Source organism: Hypomesus transpacificus, chromosome 2 (assembly GCF_021917145.1).
Source record: "Hypomesus transpacificus isolate Combined female chromosome 2, fHypTra1, whole genome shotgun sequence".
Classification (NCBI taxonomy): Eukaryota; Metazoa; Chordata; class Actinopteri; order Osmeriformes; family Osmeridae; genus Hypomesus; species Hypomesus transpacificus.
The window spans coordinates 11,719,170-11,736,812 of NC_061061.1; the positions used below are offsets into that span (position 1 = coordinate 11,719,170).

Below are 17,643 nucleotides of genomic sequence, written 5' to 3' on the forward strand. Positions count from 1 at the left end.
TTTGGGTCGTGTCTATGGTTTGACAGGTTTGTGTACACAACACACACACGCACCAGGTAACGGTTTACAGTTTTATTCAACTGCATCTTTCCATGACATCATAATATAATTCACAACCATTTTTAAGTACTGTACAGATAAAGTAGTCTGTATAAAGTAGATGTATTCACGTTTATTGATAAATAATCCTTAAATTGTGACTCCTCAAAATATTTGTACATCTCTTTGCAAAGCTAACAGGTAATATAATGGTCAAGTTAAGCGGCTGGCTCTGGTGCGCGGAGCAACGGAGCCCCTGCAGATATTGCATCATCACAGCTGCCAGCTCTGCTCCCTGAATAGAACGCGGTACATTCAATTAGAGGTTGGAAAAACATGAATCATCACATTTGACAATATGTATTTATCTACGTCTTTTAAATAGGCTCTCCCCTCGTGGAACGTTCTTCTGAAATCTATACAGTCCCCCCCCCCTCCCGAGGCGTCTCACAAAGACGCTGCCTCTCTCCGGCTGCTCGTCGGAGCCGGGTGTCAAGATGGATGTGTGCATTTGACTCGCGCGGCTTTGCTAGTCAAATGAAGGGCGTTTTGTTTTTGGGGACGAGGTCTTAGTCATCCCTACTGTTCAGTAAAGACTAAAGACGTGAGTAAAGCCTTAACACACAGCCCTGGGTGAAGCCTGCGTATGGGTTCGCACGTACAGAACGACACATGAATACTCACATCCGACCGCAAGTCATGCAATTTGCATTATAATTCTGTTTTACCATCAACGGACGTCAGATCCATTGAAAGATGAAGAGTCCCAACAACTTGAACCCCCCCACCCCCCACCCCTCGTGTATACGTTCTGGAACAGAAGCCCCCTAGCATGCGTCACCACATCAACAGTGATCTCTTCTAAAGAACCCCTGGTTGCACTACAAAGAGATGCCTCCTTACATTACTGCTGCGAGAGAATCTTATATCTTCCAGCTTTGGATCTTTTCAGAGTCTTTTAACTCAGGGTTCTAACTAGTAGCTGGGCCAGCAGTATGGACTGCAGCTGATATGCCTCTGGCTCAGTGGGAGAGTGCGCGAGAGAGAGAGAGAGAGAGAGAGCACCAGCTGATACTTGTCTGTCTCAACCTGCACACTGGCCCAGTACAAGAATACTCTGGAAGCAGAACGGCCATTTTCACACGCAATACTGCAATCCAATCACTTCTCAACATGTTCACAGGTACAAAAGTATACATTAGCAAAATGTTTTTACCTCGATCGAGAGAGAGAAAAAAATATATAGACTAGTGGTATGCGCTAAACAGAACACGAACAGAACGTAGAAGGAGAAGACGATAGTGTGTTGGGGTCCTCGATATTGCTGTCAGTACGCCATCTTGAAGACCTCAGCCCGTTTGCATAGATCCTTAATGTAGCTGAGCACATGCAGAGGGGGAGGAGGGGGGCGGAAGGTGGGGTTGGGGGGGGGGGGGTCAGATGTACATATTGGCCAGGTTCTGAACATCGTTCCTGGTGAACGCCGTCCCCTCCTTGGCGGACAGGCGCTCAAACAGCTGGGTCATGTGACGTCGCTCGCTCTGCTCAAGGAGCATCAGGACCACCTGGGAGAGAGAGGGCGAGAGAGAGACATAGACATGGTCAACTGGATGTCCGCCGCCCCGCTAGTCTCGGATCAGAGCCGCGTCGGGCGCCCCGCTTACCGAGAAGCGCTCTGTTTTGTGGAGTTGGCTGAGGTGCTGGTAGACCAGGTCTGGTTTGGTCTGCAGCAGGTGGGTGTCCAGCGCCTGCATGATGAAGAGAATGCTGGCCGCGTCCAGCTGGCTGCCCAGGTACACGGGCAGACTCTCGGGAGGGACGCGGGTCAGTAGCGCGGCGCACGCCGCCGTGTCGCCCCCGGCGCGCGCCGCGTTGAGCGACTGGCCAAACTCGTAGGCGTTGGCGGGCTGGAGGTTGATGGCGACGCCGTCCGTGGCCCCGCAGTGGTTGTCCGTAGCAACAGAGGCGTCTCTGTCGGTGGGGGCAGCTCCTATCCGCTCCTCTTCTCCATCCACCTGAGAAGATCGGGAGGACGAGGAAACAGGAAAGGTTACTCGGTTCTAGAAATTCAGCTATCTCCCCACAGGTGACGTCCCCTGACCTCCAGCTGTCTAACCCCTTCCGGAATGTCCTCCGTCTGCGATGGCAGATCCAGGGATGGGTGGATGGAGGGGCCTTACCTCGACGATGGCCACGGGCTTCCTGGGCTTGGCGGGCGAGCCGGCCGCCAGGCTCTGTCTGAGGAGCATTGTCACCTCCTCCAGCTCCGTCTCGGCCTCCTGCACCTTGGGGTCCAGCTGCAGCACCTCCTGGAGGTCACCGCTGCACGCTAGGTAGTCCTGGAAACACGGACACAAAAGACGGCACACCCAAGTCATTCACACATGCAGGCTGTTTGATCCCTTTTTTCAGGGTGTGTCTTAAAACAAATACAAATTCCAAACGCTCAAGGAGAACATTGCAGGTGATTTGTCAAACATTACACCCGATCAGGTGAATTGCCAAAATTGGCAGGGTCCCAAAAGATCCCGAGGGCGGTCCCCACCCTCCATCCTCACCTTGAGGCCCTTATTGGCCATAGCCCGTCTATAGAAGGCCTTCTTATTGGTTGGCTCCAGCCTGATTGCTGAGTCACAGTCTTGCTTGGCTTCAGCGAAGCGCTCCACTTTCAGATAGCACAGGGCTCTGCAGGATAGAGAGCACAGTCAGGCCCCCTCCGCCAACACAGGGTTAGGATCAGAGTTGGGTGGGAACCCTGTCAGTCTTTCCACGATGTTTGGAAGCCAGGCACACAACCTATGGCATGTTTACACTGTGCATGGCTGGATACACAGGCCCGTGTGTGCGGATGTGTGTGTACACATCCTGTGCATACACGCATGAGGGCACGCACAGGCAGCGATGACTCACATCACAGTGGGAGCAAGCCCTTCCTCCGTCAACACCACACGCACCATGGTGAGGGGGAGAGGGAAAGAGAGAGACAGAGAGCTGGTCTCTCCGGGGAGCCCAGAGCTAAGGCCTGTCCTCTCCCATCTTTCTAGGACAACGTACGGAGGTCTATAATTAGCTGACTGACAAAGGGGGTGAGCCGAGGTGCGGACATAATGAGCAGCTGTTTCCTCTCTCCGCCACGCCACTGCTTGCCTCGCCAGACTCATCTGTAATCAGCTGCAGGCTAGTACCGTTAGCAAGGCTAGCAAAGCTAGCAAAGCCAGTATGGCTAGTAGGGCTAGCAAGGCTAATATTGGTGGTATGGCCGGTAAGATTAAAAAGATTAGTATGGCTAGTATGGCTAACAAGGCTAGCATGGTAAACAGGACAAGATAAGCTAGGTAGGGCTAGCAAGGTTGGTAATGTAGGGCTAGAAGAGTTGTCAAGGCTAGTAGAGTTATCTAGTAAAATTATCAAGGCTAATAGGGTTAGCAGAGCTAGTGGGTATCAATGGCTGCCTTATTGAGATTAATGAAACAGGGATGAGGTGTGCAAACGATCTAGTTTATATCCTGTGTTTGTGCTACATGGTATGTGTGGTCCATCCTTACCTGTTGGTGTAGATAGCACATTCATCTGGCTTGAGTTGAAGGCATTCACTGTACTTCCCTAGGGCCTCAGGGAACTGGCCTCTCTTAACAAACTCGTTTCCTTCCTGTTTCAAGGTGTTGAAACGTACTTCTGCTCTCCTGGCTGATGAAAGAGCAACACGTCATAGATGAGTAGTAATCCCCACAGGTCATTCAAAGCAGCCACACATTCAGTCAGCCACTTTCCCAATTCTAAAATCCCTCCCATTCGATTCCTAGGGAATTAAACTCCAGACGACTTACGAGGAATTGCCATGAACAACGTCTCGTACAGAGGACAGTGTGCCAATTCTCTATTTGAAACACAGGCAGGCCATTCAGCATCAGTCAGTCTCTCCCTCCCAGTGAATGGGACGTGGAAGGGGAATCGAAATGAAAGCACAAGCTTCCAGCTCCGTTCCAGTTATAAATACCCTCTGGACGGCCTTGAGCCTGGCTCCGCAAACTGCTTGGTCAGGGAACACATGATAGAGGTGATGACGATGACGACGACGATGAAGATCATCCGCCTCTGTCTGAGGTGATTCTACACCTTCCCTGAAGTGTGTTCAGCGTGTTTGTGTTTACCGCGTGTGTGTGTGTGTGTGTGTGTGTGTGTGTGTGTGGGTGGGTTTGATCCGATAATAAATATCCGCAACAACATAGCAACCTCTGAGGAAGGGATTTACAGAGAACAGGCAAACAGTCTGTGTGTGTGTGAGATGGACTAGCTGTGTGTGTGTGTATCTGCGTCACACACACCTGCGTCCTGGGCGGCCTTCTCGGTGCGGGCCTGCAGCAGCTCAGCGTTGGGGGGCTCCTCTCTGCGGTGCTGCTGGGCTGACAGGGGCACCAGGGGGATCTCCGGAAGCTTCCTCCTCCACTCTGAGCCGTCCTGCTCTATCAGCAACCGGGTTATCCTGTACACACACACACACAACGAGCACTTTAGTACAGATATGTGTACCGCACAGTACGTAACACAAACACATATAGTACAGATGTGAATGTAGGCATACACACACCCCCCCCCCTCCTTTGGGTTATCCTATTATGTAACTGAGAGGATACGTGGCAGAGGCTGTAAATAGCGTCTCGCTGGAGGACAGGAGGTAAGTCTGTCCGCTGCTAATCAGACTAGGCAGTCTGCATGTGCGTGTGTGTGATGGATGAGGCCCACGCACTAGCGTGCAGTCTGGACCCCACAACGGAGCCGTCTGACGCACCGCGTCGTACCCAGGACAGCCCACACACCCTCGCTAACAGCCAGGCGGTCTGGGAGCCAGAACCAGCCTCTGGGGACGCCGGGGAGAAAAAGAGGATGTGTGTGTGGGCGGGAGAGGGGGGGTACCTGTTCACGCTGTCATGGGCTGCCTGCACTCCGTTGTCGATCTGCAGCACTGTCTTGTAATCCACGTAGGCCTTGGAGTAGCGCTCCAGCGTCTCGTAGCCCATGGCTCGCCGGAGGAGGGGCTTGAGGGAGAAGGGGTGGAGCTCCAGGGCTCTGGAGTACATGCACGAGGAAAAGGGTTAGGCCAGCTGTGCCCACCACACACACACACACACACACACACTCATAGCATGGCTGGGAACACTGAGTGAAACCACACTCTGCTTCATGTTAATCTCCCTCTCCAATCGTCTCTGTGTGGTGGGAGGTGTGTCTGTGTGTGTGTGTGTGTGTGTGTGTGTGTGTGTGTGTGTGTGAGAGTATGGGTGGGTGAGAGTGGCCTCAAAAGGCCTTTCATTTGATAGGGAAATCACTGCCCTCATAATTATCCTCTCGGGCTAAATGATTTGGAGGAACTACAAAGGCTTAGAAAGAGACGTTATGTAAAAGTGCATCTGCTGGCTAGCAGTCCAGGGAACGAGATGGAAGGGGGGGGGGAGAGGGAAGGAAGAAAGGAAGGAAGGAAGGAAGGAAGGAAGAGATGAGGGAAAGGGAAGGAAGAAAAGAGGGAGGGAAGAAAGGGGGATGGTATGAAGAGGGAGGGAAGGGAGGAGAGGGAGAAACAGAGGGAAGAAAAGAGAGAGGACGAAGGGCAGGAAGGAGGGATGGAGGGACAGATAGGTTCTTTACCCTGGAAGGAGGGATGGAGGGACAGATAGGGTCTTTACCCTGGAAGGAGGGATGGAGGGACAGATAGGGTCTTTACCCTGGAAGGAGGGATGGAGGGACAGATAGGGTCTTTACCCTGGAAGGAGGGATGGAGGGACAGATAGGGTCTTTACCCTGGAAGGAGGGATGGAGGGACAGATAGGGTCTTTACCCTGGAAGGAGGGATGGAGGGACAGATAGGGTCTTTACCCTGGAAGGAGGGATGGAGGGACAGATAGGGTCTTTACCCTGGCAGGAAGCAGGGATCAGCCTCACCATCGCCACACATTCACTCACACACCCCCGCCAGTGATCAGGCCCACGGACTACTTTGTTCCGTGCGTGCGTGCGCGGGCAACGTGTGCGCGTTCCCTAGCAATACTCACTTTGTGCAGTCCTGTATACAGTCTTGACTGTTGCCATCTTTAAGGTAGCAGGCCGCTCTGTTGGAATAGAGAATACACATATCCTCTGGGCTGTCGATACCTACAGGACACACACACACACAGAGAGGGCACGGTTAGAGGCGCTGTGTGTGTGCGTGCTGAAGCCCTGCCCCGCGGTGAACCTCCTCATGCGTGTGAGGAAGCGTTTATTATGTGTCTGTGGGCGGCAGCATGTGGGTGCACCACTCTGTCTGGGCACGTCACTACTGGCTGCTAACACTTACAACCAGGGTGGGGTTTAAATAAGGCCAGGAAATGATGACAAACCCCTCAAATGGGCCTCTTGGTTCAAACCAGAACATACCAAATGTGAAAGGACTCTCCCGGGATGAAATTACTTAATACATCTCCCAAAATTATGTGAACGTTTGTATTTGTCAAAATATCAAATGATTTTAGCTATTTTGGGGCTGGTTTTATGGCCTTGCGGGTGGAAAAGCCAGTCTAACCACATTGAGAGATGAATTACAAGTGCTTCCACATCGTTCTGGTTTCGTCACAAGGTTTGTCAATGGCACCTTGCTATGACACTGGAGATCTAAGGGGTGAAGCAACCAAGTTGTACTGTGTACTGGCTGATCCAGTCTGTCAGCAAGGAGGTCTACGGTGTCACCGTCTCTCTATGGTCCACTGAGCAGGGCTGATGATGGTCAGTCTCACGTCACTGGTCAACACTGCAACACAGCAGAAGTGCTGATGTTGGAGAAATGGAAGAGAGGAGCGAGGCACAGAAAGAAGGTAGAATAAATAGAGAGAGAGAGAGAGAAAGAGAGAGAGAGAGAGAGAGAGAGAGAGAGAGAGAGAGAGAGAGAGAGAGAAAGAGAGAACAGATTGAGAGAGCATATGAAAGCGAGTGAGAGGAAGAGAGGGGAGAGACATAGAAAGTGAAACGAGCGAGAAAGCGGCGAGACCAGGGCTAAGAGAGAGGCAGCAGACCGGGGCAGCAGTTGCCTCTCCTCCGTCAGAGATTTACTACTGCAGTCTCCCAGAATCCATTTCACAGTGAATGATCAGGAGTCATGTGACCTGCACGGACCTGAGCTGAGAGGCTTAACTGGAGGCATGAGCTAAAACAGAAACCGGGCAGAATAACAAGCCCTTCGTGACGCATCACCCTCTCAACACCACACATCACATCACCGGCAACAACACGCTCTGTTAATATTCACATAACAACTCATATATTTTGCATCCTAATCCAGCACACACATTGTGGTTCCTACGTTTCAAAGTCTAAATCCTGTTGAGGGCTCAGTCGCGATAATAATGCACCAGTAGGGTAAAAATGGTGTTATCAGCTTAATTGCCACAATGAGTGATGACCTTTGATTTGTTTCAGCCACTAGCTTAACACATGATCGTAAGACAGCATCAACTGGGAATAGAAAGGACCTGAAGCTAGCCACTGGGCTAAAAATGAATGAGGCTTGTCATGAGTCAAACGAAAAGAAACGGAAAAAAGCTCTTCGATCTCGTGTTGAACAAAGCAAACCGGCGCAGCGCACGTCGCATCACAGCCGGCGAGAAAACCAGCCGAGCGAAAACAACAACAACAACAACAGCAGCAGCAGCAGCCGACCCTCCACTGCCCGGCAGCCTACCTGAGTCTGTGAAGCCCGTAATGGCAAGGGAGTATTTCTCCAGCGCGTCGGCAAACTGGCCGTTCTTGAACAGCAGGTTTCCTTCGTTCTTCAGCCGGGCCAGTGGAGGAGGCAGGGCCCCCGCGGGGGCATCCAGGTTGCTGCCTCCCTCTCCGCCGACGGGGGAGGCTGCCGGCCCCGCTGCCTTGGAGCTGATCTGCTCCGCCGTGCCCCTCCTCCCCCCTTGAGCTCCGTTGGTCTGGGCCTTGTCCGTGGCCTCCTGGCCGGCCAGCTTGTACTTGTCGGCGCTCCCCCCCCTGCCCCTCCAGTGTCCGTGGGAGCTGTTGGCCTCTCCGTGTGGGGCCGCGTCGCCTCGACCATGGGGCTTCTTCTGCGCATTCCCCATGTCTCCCCTCTCGTCAGGAGCAGCTGTACGCTCCCCTCCCACACTCTGGCTAGGCTCGACCGGACGAGCTGCAGGAGAGAGAGAGAGAGAAAGAGAGAGAGAGAGCGGGAGCGATGGGACACGCCCACAGGACGCAGTCAGAGCTTACATCACGGTGGGGGGAGGGGTCCCCTCCCCCCGGCCACTTGAAAGGGGAGTTCCAGGAAACCGCTCTCTTTCACAACGGCAGCCGGCGGGGGAGGGGCGGAGGGGGAGCGTGCGCACATTCTGTGAAGTGTTGTGCTCGTATGGTAGACTGGCCAGGGTACGGCTGTGTGTGTGTGTTGTGTGCGCACGGGGAGGGGTTCCCCTCCACAGGATGTGGGTTAGAAGGGTATCAGCAGGGCTGTGCGGGATAGATAGACCTGTCTGAAACCCTCACCGCACACCGAGGCCTCGCACAATCACCCGCACCATTAGCAGGAGTGATTCTACTGGTGGATTAAAGGACAAATCCCTTGTCAGGCGCTTAGAGTAGGGATTGAATGATCAGAGGAGAGCCAAGCACACATTCCACTCTGCGACATAACACTACAGTCCTTCTGTGTAAAGCACCAATGAGATCTCCTCACGTTGTGACATGTTACGGGTTATCTTTATGGTGTCAGTCCACCAGACTCTGGTAAATGAGAGCATTGGAGCATTGTTAAACCTACCACACAGAGGCTGTGCTCAGGATGTTAAACTCTTTGTCTTAGACTGGGGGGGGGGGGGCGGGGGGGGGGGGATCAGGCCCAGCATCTTAACTAATTAAGGGTTGGCTGCTCTGGTTGTCTGGGAGCGAGAGAGAGGGTGGGGAGGGTGGGGAGGGTGGGTGGGATGCACCTATTTCAGGTTCAGGTTCAGTCAAAACTGGAAACCATTTGGTGTTAGGATCAATGGGAATGTCAATACAAAGTCCAGCCTTTCGTGTCTTTTTATAATAATAATAATACAGAAATGTGGGTCTATTTATATATGTTGAGCATGTTCTGCTATATGCAGATAGTTGACTTATTCCCACGGCTTGACTGCCTTGGGAACCAGCTGATGTCACGTTTTCATGTTTTGTTCTGAGGGTGGAGTCGACCATGACGCATGTAAAGCCCTACATACACATCTTCCACCACCCTAAACAGATGGATTAACATAGGATGGGCGAGAACGCCCACGCTTAAAACAGTCCCCATGCTCCTAATCCCTTCCTCTCTCACCTCCATCCTCCACTTCCTCCTCCACTTCCTCCTCCACTTCCTGGATCAGCATCCTCTTGCCTCTCCCTGGGCGATCCCCAGTACTGTCATCTATCTTCTTATCGACCTCTTTAAGGAGTTTCTGAATGGGAACAGGAACAGGAAAATAAACAAACGGCTTAAGTGGTTATATTGGGACGGATCCGTTTCCTAGATACGTAGCACAACAAAATCAATACCACTTCCTTCGTGTGGAGGCACCAACAGCGACACCCAGTGGACATTTACATGTATTCATTTAGCAGACGCTTTTATTCAAAGTGACGTCCAAGAGAGAGCTTTACAAAGTGCATAGGTCACTGATAATAACAACACACAGAGGTACTGAGTGTCGGGGATGGGGAAACGTCCTATCATTGGACCGTGTCTAAGTTGCGGAGGGTGTATGGTACGTACGCTGGCGGCCAGGTTGTGAGGTTCCGCCTGCAGCACGGTCCTCAGGTTGTCCGCCGCCTGCTCGTACCGTCCCAGCTGCTTCTCCACGGTGGCCCCACGCAGCAGAGCTTAAAGAACACACCGGAAAAACAAGATCTCCTCATTCTGTAAACCGTTGTATCCGGTGACAATGTGAGTGATAATGGTTCTCTTATTTTTTCGTTTCTTTTTCTCTCTCTCTCTAGTATTTGTCATTGCTCTAAACCTCCCGTCAGGAGATTGGCCAGCTTTCACACAATCCTACAGTGCTGGACTCAGTTGTTTTATCACCATCCACTTGCGAGTGACGACCTGACCTTTCATGTTGCTGGGCTCCATCTCCAGGACCTTCTGGCTGTCCCTGAGGGCGTTGTGCCAGTGCTGCAGCTTGATCTCTGCCTGGGCTCTGTTGTTGTAAGCCGCCACCGTTGGTGCCAGAGCCACACTCCTGCAGCCCCCCCAAACACAGATAGTACAGACACACGGTAGAGACATTCAGTAGAGAGAGGCAGTAGAGACACAGTAGAGACAGACAGTAGAGAGAGGCAGTAGAGAGAGGCAGTAGAGACACAGTAGAGACAGACAGTAGAGAGAGGCAGTAGAGACACAGTAGAGACAGACAGTGGGGACAGATAGATCGGTGCACACAGAGCAGACAGTCAAGACTGAGGGAAATCGAGACGTTCTACATTTTCCCCTTCCCCTCGTTCAATTCAAAACGTCGGAACGCTAATGGCTGTTCTCAGGCTGGATATTGTCTCCTCCCTGAGGTCATCAGCATCAGAATAGAGCGAAGCACCGTGTTTAGAGAAGCTGTGAGTGGTCTCACCTGGTGTAGAAAGCCACAGCCTCCTCGAAGGCATTCGCTCTGAAGGCCTCGTTCCCTTTGTCCTTCTCACGGCTGGCGTGGAGGACCTTCTCCTGATTTGTCAGGCCTGAGAGCGCACACTGTCCCGTCAGCTGTGTCCACACCACAGAGAGGAGACGGAACGCACACAGACGGGAAAGCGACGTACCTGTTGTATTCAGGCTAGTCTTGATTTGAGGATGTTCGGAATTGATCATCGCGGGGGACGTCTTAGTGACATTGCTGTCGACCTTATCACATTCCTTGTCAACGTCGAACCTGGGATACACATTGACAGGGTGCTGATGAGACGGAGGGAGTGTAGCTGTGGTGTGGACGAGCTTGACCTGGGAAGGAGCTCTCCAGGCAGAAGAAGAGAATACAACTCACTTGTCCCAGTCTCCATAATCTCGAGGTGCAGCGTTCCTGGAGGACTTTCTTAGTCCTTTTGGACCAGCGGTCTGTCATTGAAAGCAGTTGAAAAGAATAGAAAACACTCAGTTTTGGACATCTAATAATACCATTGTCAGAGAGGTGAACTGAACCATTTTTTTGGAATGACTTTACCTGACTAAGAGGAAGAGAACAGTTCGAGCCACGCACTGGAGGGAAGTTCTCGAGGTCAGAAAAACCTAATGACTGCTTTTTCAGCTCCCCCTCAACCCCCTTGGCTTCCTTCTCCCATGTCTGAGAATAAGTTAGTAGGTAAGTAATTGTCATTTTTACAAACAATTGTAAATCTTGGTGATTTAATGTGTTTGTTTTTATTTAAGTGTGTTTGTATGTGTGTGTGGGGGGGGGGGGGGATGATGCTAATTTGACCATCCCATAGAGGTTGCTGTAACAGTTCAGTAGAGGAGAAGTACCTTCATCTCCACAGTGATCTGAGTCCATTCATCCGTAGAGAGACTAGCAGCTGTCGCTACAGGATTCTCCTTCCGGAGGGCGCGGCTCTTAGGGTCCAGTTTCTCCAGGTGGTTCTCACAGAACTGGGTCAGGTGAGGATAGATGCCCTCATCTCCTGACCTATGACAGAGTGGTTGGCACAATACACCAGAACATTCTCTGACACGTGGACACTGTATGAAGTATGTGCTGACTATTCAAGTAGTTACAATTACAATTAAGGACTTAAAGTATGCATTTATAGATATCTAAACGTTCTCTCTGAGAATTTTAGTACTACCTGAGAATTTTTAAAATCTTCTCCAGATACTTCACGTTAGTGCATTTCTCAATGTACCCATAGTCCAGGTGGTCAACTGGTACGGTCCCGTGGCCATTGATCGACACCTCTTCTTGGTCCAGCATTGAGGAGACATCTTTTGCACTCATGGCTAAAATCAGATGAAAACGATATAGGTTTAGGTATGCTGCTGACTCGCTAGCCAGTGACTAAACGTCAATTTAAGCTCTAGCAAGTCTAACCACTTGCCGGTGTGTCCTGTACAATATTTTAGCTGAAATTGATTTTAAAAAAAGTGGCAGATGATTAGTGATGATGACGTCGTACTAAAAGCAATCAAATCCTGTAGTAACTTCCAGTGAAACACTTTGATACAATACATTTCCTAGCTAATCCGGATGGTAAAAATAAGGTTACCTGTACGTTACCTACCTAATAGTTCAACTTTATCTACGAGGTAACTTCACAACAGCGTGACAACTACACTCGATGAGTTGCTATGGTAACAAGATTCCGTCTGCGAAGGCGGAAACACGTGATACCTGCCCTATCACTTTAGTTGGTGAAGTTCCCACGAAATTTGAAACGTGGCCACTAGTCCAGATAGAAAACAGGGTGAACGAGGAAGAGTCATAGCGAGGGAGTGCAAGAAGGTGGTTCTTGCAACCTTGATGCAAGACAAACGGAATTCACAATATTTTTATTGACAGTTTGCTTTTTGTTAAAGGGTAAGTCGATGGCTTTGCGCTGAATGACTGAATTTCTTATGAATTTAAAACGATGGGCTACATACTAGCTAAATGGTGTTGAACCAAACTAGCTTAGTACATGTAAGCACAGTGCTTATTTCTGCTTTGGGCAAACTCAAACAGCCAATGTGTATTACACAATAGCATGTATAAAGATATGCATAAATGCACCTACATTGCGGCCCTTTTGGAATTTACAGTGAAATACTGCTGTCTAATATTTTCCCAATGCATGGTTGGCGAGAGGCGAGTAAGTTGGCCAAATGGTACGCTTGGATCGATCTCTTAATAAGACTGTGGGTTGTATTAAAATGAGCCCCATGGGAACGTCGAAGCCAGCTGATGCCTGATGACGCTACTAGCCTGACTCGAAATATGGCGGCCACAAGGACAATTTAGGCGGGCGATAAGAATGGTAGTCATGGGGATTCCAAGAGCGGACAATTTAAACTGAGCGAGGGGATTTAAATTAACCTTGCTGCACGCGCTCACATGGTAACGACCCCCTTGTTGTTAAGCTTTGGCTACCTGCTTGGTTGTGTTTATAAACTTTGAGACGAACTGAAGGTTTTGGATAATTTGAACAGCATAGTGAACTATATTCCACTAATATTCCAAGAAAGTTGCGAACTTGGTCATAGCAGTTTTTCCCTTTCTCACTCCAAAAGTGAGTTCAATTAACACTAAAGCTTGTAGAGCTTCCATTAATTAATTGGCTCGTTTATAAGTAAAAACTTACAGTAGCTGGCTAACTATCTACATACTGATATGGTGGTTGGCCACATGAACAAACTTTACAATTGTTTGTGGTTGTGTGTAGGTATGTTTTCTTACCACTGTGTCACTGTTTACATAGGGGGATCCTGAGAAGAGAATGGAGCACAGCATGGGTTCTGATGTCCAGTTCCAGACCAGCAAGAGCAAACACTATGGCAGTTCCAGTGACAGTGGGTACCTGGATTCATTCCACAGCCCAGATATGAAAACTGGGCTCAAATGTGACCCATCACTGTCTTTTTGCGAAGACGGCTTTCATGAAACACCCAAAGAGAACTTTCTGCAGAGACGTGAACCCCGCTTGTCCCTCACTCCCAAGAAGGACAAAGACAGGGAGCCTGTCAGATGTCTAGAGAAGGAGTTAAGGAAGGAGCAGCCAGTGGTCACTGGCTGGTGTGAAACTCCCAAAGTATCCAAAAGGGATGCCTCTCTCAGACGACGCCTTCTCATAAGCCAATCTGTCACAGAGGGTAAAACTGAGATCACTGGGACGCCGTGTACCAGAAAGACTGGACCCTCGGTCAACGTGAAGTCTCAGCGCATCAGCTCTAATGTTTTCCTCTACTCTCCCGAATCCAAGTTGATGGGAGCTTTAGCCACAAGCACTTTAAGACCTGAGGAGTTGCCTCTCTCCGGCAGAAAACGGCGCCTCCTGTTTTCTCACATGAAAACCTCCACCCTCGAAGATGGAAACTGCAATGTAGCCGACCTCCCCAGGTTCGACAAGAGGGGGTCCGAGTCTCTCACGGACACAGACTTGGACGAGAGCATCATCTCCTCCGATTGCCTCGCCACCGACATGCTGGAGACGCCGTGCCACGCCAAGTTCCTGTCCGCGGTGAAGGGGGGCTTCCAGACGCCCGTCAACCTGGCAGCCAACCTCTCCGAGAGCCCAAGCGTCCTGAGCACCCCCCCGTCTGCCACGCCCAGCCCCAAACTCGACGCCTCCATGTCCGAGGACAGCGGCTTCAGCTCCCTGGCCCTGGACAAGTCTCACGACTCCTCCGTGGATCACGACGGCTCCTTCCAGGACCTGCTGCCGTCCTCCACGGGAAAGGAGACGCCCCGCCTGGCCGAGCTGAAGAGGAGGTCCAGGCTGGAGCGCCAGCGCAGGCTTTCCACGCTCAAAGAGGGAGGTTCCCAATCGGAGGAGGAGGCCAGGGCCACCAGCAAACACCTTCGAGAGAAGACCCAGACCGACCAGGGACGGCAGCAACCTCAGCCACGAGGGAGCCTCTCCAAGGAGGACGAGGTCTTCCTACAGGTGACTCCCCTCCGAACTGAAACCTCCAGGCTGGAGGACCTGTCCCTGACCCCAGCCCTGCAGATGGTCCGTGCCATGAGCCTGCGGACCGCCGGGATCCTCCCGGAGCAGACCAGCCTGGAGGAGCTATTGAGGGCCTCAAACACCCCAGAACCTTTTAGGACCACCATGCCCCTGGCCGGGCTGATTGGCAGGAAGATCGGCCTGGAAAAGGTGGATGTCTTCACGGAGCTGAAGAAGAGGAACCTGAGGCACATCCTGTCTATGGTTCTGAAGCAGCTGTCCCCTGAAGATATCTACAGGTGAATGGCTCTTATTGGATTCATTGGTTCATTTGACCAAACAAATGCTCTGAAGTCAGTAACCGTAACTTGTTGTAGACCTATAGCAAGCTGCAAGATTATTATGAATTGAATTATTAAAGTGTTGTATGGGTTATTTTCCACAGATTTAGTCAAGTCTGCACTTCCTGGAATTGCATCATCCAGCAAGACAAGATGGCCACTCGTAGGAGGAAACTTTACCTGAAGGAGGTGAAGATGGCGTTAGAGGTGAGGAAGATATGCCGACCTGACCATCGTTGTTTTGACCAAATCATGGATCTTGATCTTGTGTGTATTGTATCACCTGCAGTGGGCTTTTCAAGTCACCCCGGCCATGTGCTGTCAACTGGGATAGTCAGGCTGCTTGCCTAATTATAATGACTAAATCTGTTCCTCTGTGTATGTTTGTATTGTAGCTGGGCAGTGCGACCCATGTTCCTGATGCTGAGACCAGGCTGAACCTGCTGAACAGGTCTGCTCTCCGGTCCGTCCAGGCCCAGTCTACCACCCCCAGCACTCGCACCCCCCAGTCAGCCCACAGCACTGGAACCCCAGTCCAGCACAACACTTCGTACTCGAGCAGCAAGCGGGACAAGTTCCTACAAGTGAGTTTACCCACTTAAGGCTACTAGTTCTGGATTATTTTCCATCGTGTTCAACTCTTGGCATCATACTCGAAAAGGCAACCAGCACATTGCTACCTACAGATAATGCTCAAATGTATGTCCTATTCCTGTTTTTATTATATATAAATAGTTCATTTTAATAAAGCAGACTTTAATGGTCTGTGTTTCTACCAAGGTGGCAAAAACCCTCTTCAACGATGAGTCCCTAAAGGCATGCCCCAGATGCCAGCACCCGGCGCGATGCCACTCCGTCAAACGTGAGGGTGTGTGCAGCACAGCCGACTGTGGCTTCCAGTTCTGCACAGCATGCCTGTGTGCCTTCCATGGGTCCAAAGACTGTGAGAGCTTGTCTGCACATCGGCGCATGAAGAAGGATGTGCTTCCAGGCAGCGCTCAGAGCAAGCGCAACCTAAGGAGACTATGAATGTATGACATTTTTGATGTGGCTGTGATTGTAGCTGGAAAATTACCTACAGGTGTTTTTTTCCGTACTTTTTTTTGTTTTTGAAACATTGTGGGGATGTTTCGTGATTTTTAATTATGAATCTGTGATGCCCTTGCCAGTAGATTTCCAATCAGACATGAAATGTGTTATTGAACTGGCTCCTCTTTGCACAAATGGATGTACATAATTTTCTCTTCTCTGAACTTGATTCTCAAACTTTTATCAGTGTGTCTTTGTATATATTGTTGACTCTGTACTACTGTTACAGATTCTTTTAAATAAAGGTTATTTTACAATTTTATGTCAGGGTTTTACATAATTTATTATTCAAATAAACCTTAACTGCACACCTTAACTGCACACCAATCATTTATTGTCCAATATCTCCATCTAGTGGTTAGTTTGAAGGCAATGTATTCGTGTGAAAGTAGATAAGAAACCCGTAGAACATTATTCCCATGTCGCTGGATAGAGACTGTTGTCTCTTTGTATTTAATTAAATCAAATATAATGCTGTATCGTAAAACCTGAATTCGAAAATGAAGGACAACCTAGATTAATATTTAACGTGACTTCCTCCTCAGTGCAGTGTGATTTGAGTTCACCTCCATAGCAACGTAGCTACGTATCTTAATTATACTGAAAGGTTTTGTGGTTAGGAAGTGGCACGATTGGTCAGAACGTTCTGTGTTGATTGAGGTTATTGTCGGAAAACGCGTGAAGAATGAGCGGAAAGTTTATCACAGGTGAGAGCGGAGACATTCCGCTTCTGTTCAATATGAATCTCAAAGATTTAAATGTATTTGTCCTTTCCCCTTAGATCCACCTAAAGTCACAGCCGACAGCTTCGTGAGTAAAAGATGTTGACAAACTCCAACTTTTGTTTGATATACCTTTTGTGAAGCATGTAATCATACCCTACCTACATGACGTAAACGGCGCACATGTCTCAATAGCCTAATAGACCGTAAATATTTTCAGGTTGACTATTTGACATCTGACGACACTCTGGTCCACTTCTTCAATGAGTTCTTGAGCCTGCCGGTAAAGAAGAGTTAAAGCCAGAAAGGCTAGGCTGTTATAGGCTACAAAAGTTGGCATAATTATCAGGAGAATCCTTGATTTACCACCTTTATTTCCATTCAAATTTTTTCTGGAATTCATTCATCACACTATCCGGTTATAAACTAATGATTTCCACCTTCACTCCATTCAGTCCTTCCCCCAGGCCGTCACCTACAACCGGCAGACTGGTGTGTTTGAAGAGGTGAGCGATGCGGCAGAGTCTCTCTCCAGGACCATCCACTCAGCTTTGAAACACTGCAAATCCAAACTCTTCTCTGACCCGTCATGGCTGACTGCTACCCCACTGGTTGATAACCACTATTCTGTCCTCGTAAGTTCATTCAGCGTAGTCTCGTGTTAGTGTTTATTAAAAACTAATTTGAGGATTTTTGTAGAGGAGAAAATCATTCATTGTGGATTTCTTATCCAACAGTACTTGGACCAAAATCAAGGATTGCAATGGGTCCTAAAAGAAAGACTACCCTTTTTTATTCGGAGTGACTGCTACTTTGAGTACAGGTAATAGTATAATATAAACAAGTAG

General features: G+C 49.8%; 2 protein-coding genes and 1 long non-coding RNA gene across 4 annotated transcripts; 2 read left to right on the plus strand and 1 right to left on the minus strand.

Moving 5' to 3' along the window:
* Window positions 1-57: 57 nt before the first annotated feature.
* On the minus strand, window positions 58-12,001 carry LOC124473127 (sperm-associated antigen 1-like). Its single transcript, XM_047028404.1, has 18 exons — window positions 11,851-12,001; window positions 11,531-11,690; window positions 11,232-11,351; window positions 11,055-11,125; window positions 10,834-10,943; window positions 10,647-10,752; window positions 10,135-10,265; window positions 9,800-9,906; window positions 9,365-9,485; window positions 7,748-8,200; window positions 6,087-6,186; window positions 4,954-5,106; window positions 4,365-4,522; window positions 3,585-3,726; window positions 2,598-2,724; window positions 2,220-2,378; window positions 1,704-2,054; window positions 58-1,604 (listed from the first exon to the last, which is right to left on the minus strand). The coding sequence occupies exons 1-18, from the start codon at window positions 11,997-11,999 to the stop codon at window positions 1,476-1,478; spliced, it is 2,847 nt and encodes a 948-aa protein (XP_046884360.1). The 5' UTR covers window positions 12,000-12,001; the 3' UTR covers window positions 58-1,475.
* Window positions 12,002-12,461: 460 nt separating this feature from the next.
* Window positions 12,462-16,324, plus strand: fbxo43 (F-box protein 43). 2 transcript variants are annotated; one of them, XM_047037439.1, is made up of 5 exons: window positions 12,462-12,578; window positions 13,456-14,942; window positions 15,089-15,191; window positions 15,380-15,568; window positions 15,765-16,324. In XM_047037439.1, the coding sequence occupies exons 2-5, from the start codon at window positions 13,474-13,476 to the stop codon at window positions 16,011-16,013; spliced, it is 2,010 nt and encodes a 669-aa protein (XP_046893395.1). In that variant the 5' UTR covers window positions 12,462-12,578; window positions 13,456-13,473; the 3' UTR covers window positions 16,014-16,324. The 2 variants fall into 2 exon arrangements, with proteins under 2 accessions (XP_046893395.1, XP_046893385.1); XM_047037429.1 differs by lacking the exon at window positions 12,462-12,578 and adding an exon at window positions 13,007-13,094.
* Window positions 16,325-16,700: 376 nt separating this feature from the next.
* LOC124481149 lies at window positions 16,701-17,337 on the plus strand. Its single transcript, XR_006957623.1, has 4 exons — window positions 16,701-16,780; window positions 16,855-16,883; window positions 17,016-17,078; window positions 17,251-17,337. It is a non-coding gene; the product is annotated as an uncharacterized LOC124481149 (long non-coding RNA).
* The last annotated feature ends 306 nt before the right edge of the window (window positions 17,338-17,643 follow it).